The sequence below is a fragment of the Phyllopteryx taeniolatus genome, chromosome 9 (genome assembly GCF_024500385.1).
Source record: "Phyllopteryx taeniolatus isolate TA_2022b chromosome 9, UOR_Ptae_1.2, whole genome shotgun sequence".
Classification (NCBI taxonomy): domain Eukaryota; kingdom Metazoa; phylum Chordata; class Actinopteri; order Syngnathiformes; family Syngnathidae; genus Phyllopteryx; species Phyllopteryx taeniolatus.
Genome location: NC_084510.1, coordinates 7,867,923 through 7,882,352, shown reverse-complemented (window position 1 = coordinate 7,882,352; position 14,430 = coordinate 7,867,923). Strand labels below are relative to the sequence as shown.

Sequence of the window (14,430 nt, the reverse complement as noted above, 5' to 3'; positions counted from 1 at the left end):
CCAAATTGTAAGTTGTGTTTTCGTATACAAATATCATCTTCAGTTGTGATTGCCTGGCAACCAGTTCAGGGTCTACACCGCCTCACAACCGAAAGTCAACTGAGATAAACCCCAGTTCACCTGCGACCCTAAACAGGTTAAGCGGCAGAAAATGAATGAATGACTATCGTTTTCAGCATAACCATAAATTATTTATGGTATTAATGCTCCCCCTGGTGCAGTTTTAAGTCCCGTATTATCTTCATATTCAGCTCTTTTTCTGTCTGTCTCTGTCTATTTGTCCCCACAGGTCAGGAGTGGCCATGCCATTTGGCTGTTTAACAATCGGCGAAAAAAAGGATTACCACAGTCCTTCAGACGTGACGGACAAGTATGACATGGGTCAAATTGTTAAATCGTGAGTGCTGTACATATTTGCAAACATGTTTTACATCATACAGAATCATCATAGTATAAAGATCAGAGAAGATTACATCATCATAGTATAAAGATCAAGTGGAATCGCTGAGATCTGACTGTCTTTGTTGTATTACTGTTTTCATGGTAAATAATTCAAATTGAACTCATCCATTTCAGCGTCATGCATTTGCTATCACTGTTATTAATTTCAATGGCAATGTTTTAAGTGACTAATTAGTATTCAAATTGTTGTTCATTGTTTAAAATTTTGAAGGATTGGTAAATGGTAAACGGGCTTCCGCTCGTATAGCACTTTTCTACCTTCAAGGTACTCAAACCCCTTTAACACTGTTTCCTCATTCACTTACTGATGACGCAGCATCAGGAGCAACTTTGAAGTAAAAAACAGTTAAACCTTTCTTTGATGACGAGTGACAGACTTGGTGATTTGTGATATTTGATACTACCGATTTCCTTTCGCTGATTAAAATTCTAGCTGGTATTGGCAGTCCCGATCTGATACAAATATTTTTTACTCCTCTAATGTCCAAAGCTCCGCTTCATCAAGAAGTGTCTCATATTCTGTGTTGTGGTTTAACCTGAATTGTTTACGAGGTTTGTTGTGGTGCTACAACTTCTTACATTTTTTTCACAGTCCTCACAAACCACGTCTTGGCTGTTTGGAAGTTGACATAATGTAGTTTCACACGACTCCTACTTAAGATCTGCCATAATGCCGTTGTACAGACTTGCCTATAGGCTTACACAAACGGAATAAAATGTTGTTCCCACCAAGATCTCAATATACAAAGGTATCAATATTTTGGTTTGGGAATCGATTTGAGAGCACAAAGGCCTGGTGTTGGAGTTATTGAAATTGTTGAGAGGGAGATTTACTAAAGGTGGATTGCATCATGTAAAGACTTCTTTCAACTTGTATGACACGCGATGAGAACTGAGAAGAGGGAGATTACTGCTACTGAGTTATTTCACATAATGACGTTGGAAAATGTGGAAGTGTGGACTTTCCACTTTTAATTTTTATTTTATTTTATTTTATTTTATTTTATTTTATTTTATTTATTTTTTTATTTATTTTTTTATTTTTATTTTTATTTTTATTTTTATTTTTATTTTTATTTTTATTTTTATTTTTATTTTTATTTTTATTTTTATTTTTTAAATCTCCTATTGAGTTAGCCATGTTGTACTTAGATGCTAGGACAGAGACATGTATTGTTTGTTCTACATTTGATATACATTTAATGGGTTCCTATAATTCAGGACCACATTCAAATTGTGCGACTTCAGAGGCATTCAACTTTAGCTGTTCCAATGTACCACTTCATCCATATATTAATATCTCCATGAAATGCTTATTTCCAGGGAGGAGTTCTGTGAGATATTCAGAGCCAAGGACAAAAATACAATGAGAATGTACACATGCAAAAAGTTCCTCAAGAAGGATGGAAGGAAGGTACGCAAAGGTGCAAAAAATGAAATCCTCATCTTAAAGATGTGAGTTCCTTTACTTAAATTCACCACTGTTTTGTAATCATGTAATCTCTCTGCTTTTATTTGATCATTTAACAGTCCCTTTAACAGCATATTAGCATTGGACATACCGCCTAATAGCAAACAAATAAACTACCAGTCAAAGTTTTGGACACACTGTCCAGTGCTTTTGAATGTGAAACTGTGTCTAAACCTTTGACAGGGAGTATCACTAAACCAAGAAGATGATACAAGTCGTGTTTCTCTGTAAATAGCCCATTTAAGTACGGCTGTAGCTAAATGTAGTTACATTCCAGAGGCATGCAAATTGTGGTGTGTGTATTTTTCCCTTGATACTTACAGAAATGACATTCTGTAATCTTTCAACTGAATTGTGTATTACTTTCAAACTGCAACTCTGCTTTGAGACCATTTACATATACAGTGTGTTTAATGTAAATGTCTATCCATTAGGTTGGGGTAACCTAATTGTGTGCCAACCCCTGGTGTCTAGTTATCAATATTATACAGCTGTGTGATTTTTTTTTTAATCTCTCCGTCGGTGGGCCTTATGCTCAACATCTCGTGACCAAGCCGGAATACAGGTTGGCGGACGTCTCGTGTGCGTAGGGAGAACTAAGACAACTACAGGCTGATGACATGATGGTTTGACCCCGAACTTGCTAGAATATATCAGTGATAGTTTAAACATATACGGATGATAGTATACGGAAACATGAACAAAGACTAAACGTATGGTGATCTTTGGTAGCTCTTGCAGACATCTTGTGTAGATGAAAAGGCATTGTAGACATTTAGCATTTCTAATATTTTAATATTTTAATATTCCTACAGGTCCCAGCACAGTGCTTCATTCTGTTTTGCTGAATGCGCATGTTGGTTGCGCATAAGCCTGATTGCTTATAACTCCAGTGTACCTCTTTTTTTTTTTAACCGTCAACAAGATAGAACTCGGCAGTTTATTATTGTCAAGGGAAGTAAATAATAGCAGGGAAAGGCAATTAGGTAGCAGCACATTAACGCACATTTGCCTCATTCAAGGCTTAATGTGACATAGTTAATCAGTAGGGCAAACCAGAATTAGGCTCCTGTCAAATCCTCCTTTTTTAATGCTGCTGATAGTAACACATGCTTACAGCTAATCCCTATTACTTAAATCTCCTCAGGGTGAAGCATCCCAATATTCTCCAACTGGTGGATGTCTTTGAGACTAAAAAGGAATACTTCCTCTTTCTTGAGCTGTAAGTTTGACGGAAGGAGAAAGGGCTATTTGTGTCTTTGTGGTCATTCTGGGTTGCTGTGTTGATCATTTACTGTACTCGTGAGTAGCAGCTTCAGTCATCACATACAATATGTTACAAATGTTTAAAGAGTGACATCCCAGCTTTTCAAATTAAATATGTACAGTATACTGTTTACATAGATATACACCTTCGACAAATGTGCGACATAATAAGGGAATTCCTCTTCTTCCTCAGTGCAACAGGCAGAGAAGTGTTCGACTGGATCCTGGATCAAGGCTATTACTCAGAGCGGGATACCAGCAATGTGGTGCGCCAGGTCTTGGAAGCTGTCGCCTACCTCCACTCCCTGCACATTGTTCACAGAAATCTTAAGGTAACACGTCACTCACAAGAGAGCTTCTTCTCTAGATTAAACTCATTCACTTCTAAGCCTCAGAAAACATCCAACACATTCCTTTGAATATCCAATCAATTATTCCGTTCCTATTAGAGAAAAGGATGTGCACACACAACATTCAACATTTTGAACTAAGTTCATCATAAAATGAACAAAGTTCATCATTTCAAAAATGAACTACTTAGTTCCTCTTGTTTTTTTAGTCCCCTGAAAGTACTGGCATTTCATTTCCCCATTGGTACCACCCATTCACTCCACACTAGTAGCCAGCTGCAGCTTTCACACTACAATATCAAAAACATGAGGAAAAACGTGTTGCTCAAAGGTTTTTGTTTTTTTTTTAAATCAGGAATTAAAACAAAAACAGGACTTTTGTCCTTAATATGCAAAGAAAAACACACAACACACTATGACAGAAACGATGGTGAAAGGACATTGATAACTTTGCATTCCTCGCAGCTCTGCCTGACTCTTAAAAAAATATTGAAATTTATCTATTCTTATATTACAAAACAAATTAAATTCCCTATTATTAAAGAGTGATCATACAGAGTAAAAATCATACAAAAAAAAAAGTGTTTCGTTATCTATTTTCTGAAATCTACTCCATGAAAAGTCTGGTTTGTTACATATTTTTTAGGGTATATAAAATGTATATACGTATAAAATTCCGTTTTGTTACATAATGTTCGGAAGATGCTGCATAACAATTCCGGTTTGTTACATATTTACAAAAGCTACTGCATAAAATGTTGTTTGTTACATATTGCTGGAAAAACTACAAAAAGATCCCGTTGTGTTTTGCCAAGAAAGCAAATGCATAAGTCTGGTGTTTCATCGTGGAAGTTAAATATGAACGCTCATATTTGCCTCAAAGATTTATTAAGAGCCATTATGCAATTTAAAATGCTAAATGTTTCTACTGTTTCTATCAAATTGTAGCCCTTAACCCCTGTGTTCATTCTTTGTTAGGGACAAAGCGGTGAGTATTTCAGCTGTCCTTTTTTAACACGGTGCATTCAAAGCAGATTACACTTCTCAATTTTTGGGAGATCCTATAAGCTTTTGAATTGTTCTTGACCACTACTTTTAACATAATTATGACGTTACTGTTTCTAATTGCCACAGTTGGAGAACTTGGTTTACTACAACCGCCTGAAGCACTCTAAAATAGTCATCAGTGACTTCCATCTTGCCAAGCTGGAGAATGGATTAATCAAAGACCCCTGTGGGACTCCAGAGTATTTGGGTGAGTTTTTGAAGGGCATATACAGGCAAATAAGACAGTACAAAGAACTGTTGTTATTACCTAATAGCAATCAATTCATCCTGATTCTTTGTTCCTCTGCAGCGCCCGAGGTGGTTGGCAGACAGCGGTACGGTCGGCCTGTGGACTGCTGGGCAACAGGTGTCATAATGTACATTCTGTGAGTTACGAGATTAATTGCTTGTGAGAGACTGAGTCTGTGATACAGTAAAACTGCAATTTGTCGAGTGCTGAGTTATATTGATTAAGGTTCAATCCTAAACTAGGTGTAATCCGAATGTTTTTCTTTAATTTTTAATTGTATTGTGTTTTAAACAGATTCATCTCTATAATATTTAAGTGTCAAAGATAATTCCTCTGTCGGCTTTGTTTTGCCAGCTTCACAGAGATTTACAGAGTGAAACTTTCAAGTTGGGTCACACATACTAATTTTTAACATCAGACAGCACACATGACGAGGACTAAAAATGGCACGCGTGTGCTTACTGCTCCTATAGTGTGTGGTGTGCTTGAGATTGCCAACAGAGCACACCGCACACATAGCGATATCTCCAGCGACAATCGCAATTGTCCTTCCCAAGCCACACGTCTGTTCCAACACTGAGCTCTGAGAGGCAGCGTTCCACACGGCATCCACTGGGCCTTTTGTGTGAACCCCATTTAAGATCTTAGTCCTGTTTCATGATAGGTCAGTGTTCTTAAAATATATATGGTGGTACACACGTATATGTTGTTTTCTTTCTATTTCTTTTCTCTTTGCAACTGCAGACTGTCGGGCAACCCTCCTTTCTATGATGAGAGTGATGAGGATGATTATGAAAATCATGATAAGAACCTGTTCCGAAAGATCCTTGCAGGCGATTATGAGTTTGACTCTCCATACTGGGATGAGATCTCAGATTCAGGTATTTTCATGCTGAAGAGATTCACCATAATGACACCACTCCATGTATGCGTTCTTTTTTTCTTTTTTTTTGTAAAAGCAAAATAAAATAGTCCAATATAAAACCGCTGACATCCATCAGAAGAATAAACCCTTTGTTGAAATTTCCATTCATTTCCCTCTGACAGCTAAGAGTCTGGTTGCACGTCTGATGGAGGTGGATCAAGACCAGAGACTGACGGCTCAGGAGGCTATAAACCATGAATGGTAGGTGTTTTAGAGCACATGAATCGCATTCTTTGTAAACATGATCCAAGAAATTGAATAACAATAGTGTTTCTGTGTTCCCTGTCCCTGTTTTTATAAAACAGGATCTCTGGTGGTACAGCTTCAGATAAAAACATCAAGGAAAACGTATGTGCGCAAATAGAGAAGAACTTTGCAAGAGCCAAATGGAAGGTAAGTGCTATGTGTCCTCTTCCAGGTGGCTCTTTTTTCAAAATTTTGAAAACACATTTCTTAGAATATTGACAAAAACAAAAAAACAATAATACTATTGAGTGAACAGTCACAATTCCGTCAAGCAATTATACTGAAAAAGATAATGACAAAGGTGTTAAACAATAATTGCAGCCCTTGTTGAAGCACTTGTTGGGTTGATTATAAACAGTGTGTTATGGTGCAATAGCAGTAGGATGGGGGTGAACACTTGTGACAGTTTTAAGATGGCAACTGAAGAGGAAGAACACAAATGCCTGATATTGAAAGACATTAAGGATTATGACACAATTCAATGCCATTTGTGTTTGTGTGAAGAATTTATTATTCAACTTTAGGTAGCAGGGGCACGGTGTACAACTGGTTAGCACATCCGCCTCACAGTTCTGTTTATTTAATTGTCATGTTTGCTTTTGCAGGCATTGTGTGACAGTGTCTGCAGTGCTCGTATGGTACAGAAAATATACATGCTAATGTTAGCTGGTTATTTGCATTTACGTTGACCCACCTTTTAAGTCACTGTTTAGCTTGTTTGCTGCCTTAATGTTGACGTAAGACGTATGTTATTTTTTCACTCAACCGATTGACTTCACTAAAGTTCAGCGTGCTGTCGTCTGAGGCTCGGAGTGGGAGGGAGCAAAGTCAAAGACGGTACCGTGTTACTTCTGGATGTACTTCAGAGAAAATCGACCATGGGGTGGCTCGTTAAAAAAACTCTTGTAAGTCAAGTCACCAGTTCATTTAGCCTGCTTTCTACTCCTACAGAAAGCTGTACGGGTCACCACAATCATGAAGAGACTGAGAGCAACTGAGCAAAGTAACACAAAGGTCTCCGGTACGGCAGCCAGCGCCACAGCGGACCCCGCAGCGCCCGAGGCTGCCGCAGACGCCTCTGCATCTTCACCTGCTGCCGCCACACCACAGGAAGTGGTCACGGAGATAAACAAGCCTCTTCTAGAGGCCGTAGATGGGGCAGAGCAACAGCTGCCGAACCCACCGCCGCAGGAAGCAGAGCCCGTATCTCGCTGCAATGGAGATACTGTGGCTCCGCTCCATGTAGGCAATGATGTGGGGGATGAACAGGGCTAAGCCCCCCTTTGCCCTTACTGCTGTGACCTCTGCATACCTGCCAACTCCTGCACACTGTACATTAGCTGCTAGCATGGTGACACTGACTCTGCTTCTTACTTGCAGCATTATTATCATCTGGAGGCTGTGTGCTACCTTTCCTGAGTGCTCTGCGTTGCATCAGCATTCTATTTAACTGAATTGCATCTTATTTTCCTAGCCCCCAGTGTACAACAGATTCTATGAAATATTAATTAATATTAGTTCGAAGGGGAAGAACAGATTTGCTGTCAAGTTGTGGCTTAACAAAGACTTTCTGTTATGTCTCTCAGTGATAAGAATTTAAGAAGTCTAAATCAGTGATGATTCCTTTTTAAAAGCTGACTTGGGAAATATCTCTCTGCCAGCATTTGTTCTTTAAAACGGACAAAGGTTTAAACTTGATAATGTTAACGCCACGTACCCCCGTGACCCGAATAAGGGAGGTTGTTCTGTCATATCCACAGTACCTAACAGTTACTATATGTTGGACAATGCTGAAATAGCCGAATATTTGGCCCCTGTGTGACCTCACACAAAAGCACAAAAGAAGAAAAACAGTTTGGTCATTTGCTTACTCCCTGATCAGGAAAGAACCACATAGTTGTAGGTCTAAAGATTTTGTACATGGAGAACTTTGTAGAAGTAGCTGAAAAAGCATGCATTCTCACTTTTTGCTGTTTATTTTGCATTTACAGTGGATAGAAAAAGCCGACACCTCACTTTTCAAATGATATATATTATTTGTGAGATTAAAAATGACACTAAGATAAACCATTTCAAAATCGTTTCCACCATTAATGTGACCTATAGCCTGTACAACTCAATTGAAAAACAGTAAAAAATAAACAACTTTTAAAAATGTGCTCGTAAAAATGTGCACAGTCGCTTGTAATTGGGATGTAGCTGTGGTCACAATCAACCAATCACTTAATGGTTCAGCCCACACCTGCCACCATGTAAAGTGCCCCTTAACCCAAAATAACACATACCACAGCAACACATTTTCCGACGTGTTTGGGGAATTTTGTTAAGGTCCGACGAAACCAACATTAAACTTTCTGGCCATAATTCCAAATGGTACATTAGGTGCAAATGCACCACTGGAGTGAAGCACCTTTTGACTTCTGCTAGAAATTTAAAGAAAAAAAGCACCCTAAGCCTAACCACTAGAATTTGAACCTGAAATTGATTAGGGGTTGATTAGAGGCCCTTTAATTGGTTAGTGCTGCCTATTTAATAGCAGTTTGAATGTGATGGGTTAACTCTGAACACAGCCACATCCCCAGTTTTAAGCAGATGTGCAGACTTGTGCAACCACACCATTTCAGTTGCTCAACTTCCCCTCTCGAAAAGATAATTTGTTTTCCAATTGTTTGATCCATATTTTTTTTATACCACAAAATCCTGGCATCTGAACAGGGGTGTGTAAACTTTTATATTCACTGTACACAGCCACTTGGTGGTTAAAGACACACTGGTTCCAACTTTACACTTGACACATGGCGTGTTGAAACTGTTTTAAGAGTGGCCTTCACTCTATGTGCTGTTTTATTTTGTGCCCCACTTCATGTTCATGTTTGCCTTATAAAATATGAGCAGTATTCATCACGTGGCAGTTCTATGCAGTTAAATTAGTTTGTAGCTTTTCTTTGCTAAAAGCACCACAGTAGACTTAATGACATCACAACTGATCATATTTGAGAGAGTTATTGTTTTGCTACATCCCAGTTTGCCTTGGTCTACACTTTGCATTGGGGTATTTACTCCTGTGCCACAACGTCTTAATCACACATTTGTTATAGTAATAGTAGTAATCAATATCAATGCATGTGTACCATTTCTTGTCAATGGTACCTATAAGCATTAATAATGATCAACAGAAGGAGTGGAAATTGCGGTATATTTGACAAGCTGCAGAAACACGGATTCATGATGTCCTTTGGATTGTCCATGTTACTGTTGGAAGTTTGTAGTCCCTGCCAGCTGCCACTTGGCCATTAAATCAATAGGAGACTGTTTAATTGCGTGTGTGCGTGTGTGTGCGTGCGTGTGTGTGTGCATGCATGTGTGTGTGGGTGTGTGTGCGTGCGTGCCTGCATGTCACAAGTGGATTTTATGTGGTGTTGGTGTGGAGGCAAAACAGGTGGAGCCAAATTCAGGGAAGGAGGAGAAGCAAGCCAGGGGAGGAGGTGTATCGCCCCCCCCAAAAAAAATTAAAAATTAAAAATTAAAAAACAAAAAACGCAAACAAGGCACATTGGCTATTCAAAATACTTAATTAACGAAGTCCCCCTCCCCCCCCCCAAAAAAACCTTTTCAAAGTAACAAACAAAAATGGGGAGTAAACTCCCCACGACGACAGAAACGTGACATATGGTGACAATGATCTCACATAGATTGAAAGAAACCAGGGAACGAAATACAAGCAAATTGACGAGACAATGAGGCCCATATGGAGGCTGGAGGAAGCCCATTGGTAGACACAAGGAGCAGGGTTGATGAGAACTGCTGGGGACGAAAACCTAACGAGTAGACACGACAAAAAGGGACGCAGGCAAAACATGACATTACATGAAATAAAAACTAAATCTAATCAGAACAAAGTCAACCACAACAAATATCATGGCAGTGTGTGTAAGTATGTAACAAAAAAAAAAAAAAGGCTGAAGGCTGATGGACGCAATGACAGAATTTACTCTGCATGGTTCAAATGACACAAAAAAAAAAAAGTAACACAAATTGGATATGTGTCAACTGTATAGGAGTGGATATCCTTAGATTTGAATCAGGCCTCTTCCAAATGTGGAAATCTGCATCGTGAATGGACTGATCAGGTATACGACGTTGATGCCATCGAAATACACCGATTTATATACACTTGTGTCTGCCCAAACAATGCAAATAAACACTTTAAAATGTGTCGATTGAAAGCAGAGACAATTAAATATGGTCTAAGTAAGGCACATCAGAGGTGTATGAATGATTAATTGAGAAAAATGATTGCTGACGGCAGCTGGGGAAGTCCAATGTACCTCCGCATATTCGCAAGTTCACCTTTTCACAGATATTTGGGGGGAACATATACGGTGCGTGTGCGTGTAAATATGTTGTTATGCCTGTGTCCCCAGTTGTTCTTCTGTGCGAACACGTTGAAATACGACTCTATAGGAAACAAACGGTGACATACAAAATGTGCGCATTTTTTCTTCACCAAAAAGATTGTCCATAATCCAGAATTAATGAAGAAATATGTATTTTAGATACAAATGACACAAGATTTGTTAACATACATTTCAAAGTGATTTGTTGCTGCAAAACCATATTCACCCTGTGTTTAATCTGAATCCATTATTATTATTTTTTTATTGTGTCTTTGATAAGAGGTTCATTCAGAATTTCAGATAGATGATTTGATGTAAGTCATCCTGTTTGTTTAGATGACAGATACAGTAAATACTGTACAAACACTGTTACACTGTTTGAAGTAATGCTTTCGCCCCATTACATTTCTCAATGTAGTATTCCATGTCTGGTCATTTGCCACACATTCACAGGCGTATTTTGTTGTTGTGATGTTTTCTCGGACCAGTGGTCAGCTGTAGGTCCTATCTTGCATTTCTGGGCTCTGTATTGTACTACTTGACTGAGTTGATGACTTTGGTGGTAATAAAATATGATTCACCCGATCTCTGTGATCATTTCTCAGTGCAGATGTGATTCAGTTAAAAAGGAACAGGATTTCAGAAAAAGAAAAAAATATATATGGTTGAGCTTGAATCATTATATGGCCGATTTCAATGTGGGTTACATACAAACACATGCGTACAAACTTCCTGGGCATGCATGAATTTCAGTAGTTACCGCAGTGTTATCTGACAATACGCTTCACAATACTTCAATCAGCTTGAAACAACATTCCACGTTTCTTGGAATTCTGGGGTTTCCGTGGCTTTTCATACTTTTAAGTCAATCCATAATAAACCGTAATACTAATCATGCTATGTTCTTGTGCATATGGACATCAGTCGTGGGAGGGTGAGTGGAATGACACAAACCAGCATTTAAAAAAAAAAAAAAAAGCAAAGATTGAATACAACCTGTCTTTTCTGGAAACGAGATGCAATGTTTGAGTCACATTTTTCGGCAAAATATCAACCAACAAATAGTTCCTGCCAAAGCAACAGCAGATTAAACAGTCCACACACTTGTAATGACGTCACCTCTCGAGTAGCTTTACTGAGTAGAAAGAATTATAATACTGTTAGTGGCGGATGAATGTCGCGTGTATTGCACGACTGTCCTTTGTGATGTAATATGCACAACATTCACAGGTAAAAGTGAGACCGATGGAACCTTTTACCCAAACAGCTCACACTCTAACTACAATATAACATAACATATAACAGATTGGTGTCTGTAACGGAGAATCACACATTTTCCCACTCTGTAGCCAAGTGAAAATTGCATTATTCATATTTTCATCACAATGGTTTGCATATGTATTTGTTTTCACACTATCCAGTGTATATATGTTCAGGTGGATAAGTTTTAGCAGTACCTGTGTTATGAATATATTCCGTGTGACGTGCGGGTCGGCAGGTCCCTTAGCATGTCGTGGTTGGTCTCCATGTAAGTAAAGCAACAATTAGATTTAGATTGTCTCGGCAGGGTAGGTGCTAAATTATGACCAACCTGATAGCAGATAACAGAAGAAGAATCTCTATTCCTTGGGAGCTGATTTGACAACAAGCGGATAATAGAAGCAATGCTTAGAGGAGTATCACTGGTAACAGACTACAGCTCCTTAGAGAACAAAAGATTTCATTCCTGTTGACCTCTCTCATCTGTGCAAGAATAGATAACCAAGACAACTTCTAGTATTTTCTACATGAATAATTCAAAGACATTTTAGTTGTGACTAGCATCCCATATCTGCATTGGTGTTATCCATTGGTATTCTTTTATAGCATTACATTTTGCAGGTCAATGTTAGTCTTTGGTGTGTTTCCAACCTTTGCTGCAGACGGCACTAACAGTCAAACTGCACATCTTTGTCTCTCTCACTGAATGTCTTCTCATGCATTTGAGACAACTGGCTTGCCTTGCATATGCTGATGGTTCCCTCTAGTGTTAGCGCTGTTTTCCTCAGCAGCCGGTCTCAAAGCTTTTTATATTCTCATATGATTTGGTACCTTCATAGGCTAGATTTACACTGGGTGTGCCAGTGCCCAATTACATTTTAATGGAGGGGGTTCATTGTACTCAGCAAGGTGTCAGCAATGATTTTCCTTATTTAATCATCGACACACATTTAACGTGGCATATTTAGGCCCTTTTTGGTTGTCTATTCTTTGTATACTATGCTTTTGTTTATTTGTGTTTTTTGGGGAGACGCGGGTTTATAGAGTGGATATAAAGTCTACACAACCCAGTTCAAATGCCAATGATATAAAAAAGGTGCCAAGAAAAATTATTTCAAAACCTTTTCCACCATTAATGTGACCTACTGTATAACTGGTACAACTCAAAAATAAATTAAATCTTTTAGCTTGGGGAATTAAAATGAACATTTTGAGATAATGTGGTTGTGTTGTGTGTTTTATATCTGTGGCGGTGTTCAGAATTGACCATGAATTCAAACTCATGCTAAATTACCTCTGATTAACCCCAAACAAAGATCTTGTAGTATGATTTTCATGATATTTTAGGAATCACGTTACAGCACAGGCGGCACGGTGGACAACTGGTTAGAGCGTCAGCCTCACAGTTCTGAGGACCTGGGTTCAATCCCCGGCTCCGCCTGTGTGGAGTTTGCATGTTCTCCCCGTGCCTGCGTGGGTTTTCTCCGGGCACTCCGGTTTCCTCCCACATCCCAAAAACATGCATTAAGACTCGAAATTGCCCGTAGGCATGACTGTGAGTGTGAATGGTTGTTTGTTTATGTGTGCCCTGCGATTGGCTGGCAACCACTTCAGGGTGTACCCGCCTTCTGCCCGATGACAGCTGGGATAGGCTCCAGCACGCCCGCGACCCTAGTGAGGAGAAGCGGCTCAGAAAATGGATGGATGGACGTTACAGCACAATGTTTGGTCTCCAGAGAGCTTCCACAACATCAGAGGGCTGCCGCTGTTCAAAGGAATCAGTCAGGAGAAAAATACAAGAACAAAATTTTCAAGGCATTTAATATACTATGGAACACACCGAAGACAGTCATCAAGTTGAGAACATATGGCAAAACAGGGACATTACCAAGAAATGGACGTACCTCCAAAGTTGATAATAATATTTTTTTTAAACTGGTAAGGGAAGCTAACAAAAGGCCTACAGCAACCTTGAAGGAGTTACAGGAATTTATAGCAAGTATTGGCTATTTAGTACATCTGACAACAATCTCCTGTCTTCTGCATCTGTCTGGGATATGGCGTAGCCTGGCAAGATGGAAGCCTTATCTTACAAAGTGTGTTGTCTTACAAAAACATCCAACCCAAGCTATAGTTTGGAAATGATAAAATGTCGCATGGTCGAATGAAAACAAGGTTTAACTTTTTGACGGGGGAAACCATAATGAAATCCAGGGCAATGTGGGACCAAGGGTGAGATGGGACGGGAAGTAGATGCAGTAGACCAGCCAAGGACCCATGGGACGGTTTGTTGTGGGCACAGACAGAGCAGGCGGTAACAAATTCCTTAACGTCCTTCCTAAGACAGGGTCACCAGAATCTTTGGCCAATGAGAAAGTGAGTCCTGTTGACGCCAGATAGCAAGCCACTTTTGAACACTGTGCCCACTGGAGAACCTCGGGTTGTAGGCGAACAGAAACAAGCAGTTTATCCACAGGGCACCTTTTGGGGACCTGTGCCTCTCCTGCCGTGCTGGCCACTGTGCTCTCCACCTCCCACTGGCGAGTCCCGACAATCCTGTCCTCTGGTATGATGGTCTCTGTAAACCCCATCCTCAATGATAGAGCTGCGGATCATGGACAGGGCATCCGGCTTGCTGTTCTCTGTGCCTGGACCGTAGGTGAGAGTGAACTCAAACCGGGTGAGAAACAGGGCCCACCGTGCTTGACATGGATTAAGTCTCTTGGTCGGGAAAATGTAGGAGAGGTTCTTGTGAT

At 39.5% G+C, this 14,430-nt stretch overlaps 1 protein-coding gene across 2 annotated transcripts in view; it reads left to right on the top strand.

Moving 5' to 3' along the window:
• Positions 1 to 10,999, top strand: part of camkvb (CaM kinase-like vesicle-associated b) — a 46,171-nt gene extending 35,172 nt beyond the window's left edge. The window contains exons 2-11 of one of the 2 annotated variants that reach the window (XM_061786029.1): positions 290 to 397; positions 1,786 to 1,917; positions 3,081 to 3,155; positions 3,393 to 3,531; positions 4,684 to 4,804; positions 4,907 to 4,982; positions 5,591 to 5,727; positions 5,894 to 5,972; positions 6,077 to 6,164; positions 6,969 to 10,999. In XM_061786029.1, coding sequence (XP_061642013.1) covers positions 303 to 397; positions 1,786 to 1,917; positions 3,081 to 3,155; positions 3,393 to 3,531; positions 4,684 to 4,804; positions 4,907 to 4,982; positions 5,591 to 5,727; positions 5,894 to 5,972; positions 6,077 to 6,164; positions 6,969 to 7,292 — 1,266 coding nt within the window. In that variant the 5' untranslated portion in view covers positions 290 to 302 and the 3' untranslated portion in view covers positions 7,293 to 10,999. The remainder of the gene's footprint in view (positions 1 to 289; positions 398 to 1,785; positions 1,918 to 3,080; positions 3,156 to 3,392; positions 3,532 to 4,683; positions 4,805 to 4,906; positions 4,983 to 5,590; positions 5,728 to 5,893; positions 5,973 to 6,076; positions 6,165 to 6,968) is intronic. The other variant, XM_061786030.1, reaches the window with a different exon arrangement.
• Positions 11,000 to 14,430: the final 3,431 nt, after the last annotated feature.